The sequence below is a fragment of the Cynoglossus semilaevis genome, chromosome 12 (assembly GCF_000523025.1).
Source record: "Cynoglossus semilaevis isolate Cse_v1.0 chromosome 12, Cse_v1.0, whole genome shotgun sequence".
Taxonomy (NCBI): domain Eukaryota; kingdom Metazoa; phylum Chordata; class Actinopteri; order Pleuronectiformes; family Cynoglossidae; genus Cynoglossus; species Cynoglossus semilaevis.
The window spans coordinates 16,213,389-16,216,545 of NC_024318.1; the positions used below are offsets into that span (position 1 = coordinate 16,213,389).

The 3,157-nt window shown below is 39.9% G+C and overlaps 1 protein-coding gene across 1 annotated transcript in view; it reads left to right on the plus strand.

Annotated features, from left to right (window-relative positions):
* The window catches only part of pcca (propionyl-CoA carboxylase subunit alpha), an 11,686-nt gene extending 8,529 nt beyond the window's left edge, over positions 1 to 3,157 (plus strand). The window contains exons 19-23 of the mRNA XM_008322470.3: positions 331 to 429; positions 511 to 564; positions 1,278 to 1,418; positions 2,055 to 2,132; positions 2,313 to 3,157. Coding sequence (XP_008320692.1) covers positions 331 to 429; positions 511 to 564; positions 1,278 to 1,418; positions 2,055 to 2,132; positions 2,313 to 2,381 — 441 coding nt within the window. The 3' untranslated portion in view covers positions 2,382 to 3,157. The remainder of the gene's footprint in view (positions 1 to 330; positions 430 to 510; positions 565 to 1,277; positions 1,419 to 2,054; positions 2,133 to 2,312) is intronic.

Sequence of the window (3,157 nt, forward strand, 5' to 3'; positions counted from 1 at the left end):
TATATATGTATGTATGTATATATATATACTGTATGTATGTATATATCTATATATGGCAGTACTCTGACTAACCTCCAGGGGGCGTCTGAAGGCACAAAATTAAATTTGTGCTGTGCTCATCTCCATACTGTATTTTGTTTACAGTAAATAAAATAAATGCAGGTTCTCAGGTTTCTAAAATGTCACAAGAGCATTATGCGACAAAGCAGTGCCTGCACACAATGGAAGCCATTTTGTCATTGTGTCATCGACACTCTTCTTGCCTCGCCTTCTTGCTGTAACGTCGCGTTTTTAATCAAGCCCTCCGTAACGAAGTTGTGTCTGTTGTAGGTTGTTGTTGATGGAGAGGAAGTTGAAGTGGTCGGCGAGTGGAACCTGGCCTCTGCACTGCTGCCGCTTACCATCAACGGCAAGAACAGAATGCTGCAGGTAACACACACATACTCTGCTTGTGGTGGTAGATTCCAGGAGCCCAGCTACAGTGTGGTAATATTTGTTTCTGTGTTGTAGTGTCTGCACAGGGACGCCTCAGGAAGGATTGTCCTGCAGTACCTGGGTACATCGGTAGGTGTGCCTGTAGCTGTAACCTTGAGCAAATGTTACTTAGTTACTTTAAATGACTTGATGCAAAAAAGTCTTCTATCCAATCTACAACTAGTTGGTTTTAATCAACAATTCAAAGAACCAGTGGTGTAAGTTGAGAATTCTGTGATCCATTTTTGAACACTTGTACTGTAAATTCATGCCACGAAAGAACACTGAAGTTCTGACAGTGACAGCTCTGTCCACCGGGGGGCAGGCAGGCTCGTTTTGCGTTACATGATAAAGTTATTGCCTGGTTTGGCTGAGATATGGCCACAGGAGCTCTTTGGTTGGCAATCCTCGACCTGCGACCAGCCATTGTCCAATGACAGGCTAGAGTCAGCGTTCTCTGGTTACATTAAAATAGTGGTAAATCCGCATCCGCATTTAAACTTTTACGCTGTAACGCAATATAGCAAATTAAAATACTTTTAGAGGCAAAACTACTCAAAACTGCCAAATTACTCAAAAAGTACTCAATTACAGTAACCTGAGTAAATGTACTTTCCATCTCTGTTTTAATTTACGAATTGTACTAATGAGTGAATGTGTCTTTCTCTCTTCTCTCTCTACTACTTTGACAAATGTTAATGCCCAGAAAAATGTGAGGGGTGCTGGCGGCAGTAGACATGGTTTATTTTTATAAATCGGCTAAGGGCACCCCCCCCCCCCCGCACCACTGTGTGTGTGCGCAGTTTCAGATGCGAGTTCTGTCCAGGTCTACTGCGGCGTTGAATTCTTTAATGCCAGAGAAAGTTCCTGAAGACACCAGCAGCATCTTGCGTTCACCGATGCCTGGCACGATGGTGGCCGTGTCCGTCAAGCCTGGAGATACGGTAAAGTTGTTGTTCAACAGTAACAACGAGGGCTAAGTGTATAATACTATAATAAGTGTACCACATTACCTTTATGGTGTGTACGTATATTCAAGCAGGACTAGTATAATTACAAGGATGTTTACGTGAGTGTATACATAGTTTAGATATATGAACAGTCTAAATGGTTGAGTAATTAAATAATTGCATTAGCTAAACAGCTAACTGTGTAGGCAGTTCCAGCAGATATATTTGATATATTGTTACTAGGACCTGCTATACATACATAATATAAAATGTATAATATGTGTGTATGTATATATATATCTATGTATATATATATATATGTATGAATATATGTATGTGTATATATGTATGTATATATATGTATGTGTATATACAGTATATGTACATATATATAATACTGTATGTGGCTTCTTTTGTATGTGTTTAAAGATAGTGTGAAGCTTGAAGATATCAATGCAGGTCACTGGTCTTTGTGTTTTTTTTATTTATTTTATTATTATTATTTTTATTATTATTATTATTATTTCGTATTAAAGTGTGTTTTTTTTTTAATCTAAATTATTTTTGAATTATTCTGTTACCTTGTCCATTGACTTGACCATCTGTCTTCGTGTGTGTTTTCATGTCTAGGTCGCAGAGGGTCAAGAGATCTGTGTGATTGAAGCCATGAAGATGCAAAACAGTTTAACGGCAGTTAAACAGGCAAAGGTAACGACGTGAACCAGAGACGGTGAAGGCCCTCATTAAGTCAAAGGACAGATTTTTAGACAAACCTTTACGACATTATAAGGTTTTTTGAAATGAAACGACCCAAAAAATATTCATTTGAAAGCTTAAAAAAAAAAAAAATTGTGTTTTTAAAAGGTTTTCATGTCCGTCTTTCTCCAGGTAAAAACGGTCCACTGTAAGCCGGGGGACACGGTGGGAGAGGGCGACCTGCTTGTAGAGCTGGAATAAATTCAACCTTTGACCTTTGGCGTGTGTTACTTGAGTCGCCAGGATGAGCCTTACCCTTCATTTAGTCTTTAGCCGACAGGATGTTCGCTGGAACATAAACTGGACAATGAGAAATGCCGGTGGACAGAGTCATCACGTCATTGGTCAGCTGTCAGTCATTTCACTGTTTCCATCTTGGTCTATGTTTTCTACAGCTCCACATTAGCCCGGCGTTAAAGGGAGAGTTCAGGTATTTGAAGTGCGGTTGTATGGTGTTGTGTTCGTCAGAACTGGCTGCGCTGGGAATCCCCTGCATCCACAGCCAGCATAGCGTAGCATAGCATTGGTAATGTGATAAACACTAGGGAAACAAAATGATCTTCCGTATGGACTCTGGCAGGATGTTACATGTGAATGTCGTAGGTTTTGTACGGCAACCTCTGAGTTGTCGCTAAAATCAGATCTTTTCTGCGATCACTTTTGCGTCAATCCTGTACAACCCGGCTTCTAAAAGCCTTTACTATCCCACTTAAGAGCCAGTTCACAACCATTACACGAATCCTCTCACTTCTGGTTGTCTGACGACACTGAAAGGAATTCAGTATCGGAATAAAACAGACCCTGCAGATGGAAATAACTGTTTGGTGAAGTGGTTCAGCTCCTTTATGTTGGGGTGAAATAGATGCCTTTGAAACTGTGTGTAGTTTGAAATTGGGAAATGTTGGGAGGAAACTGGGTTGAACTGACGTTGTCACTTTATAAAAATCAATAAATCTCCTTTTTTTTTTTCCAGTAAA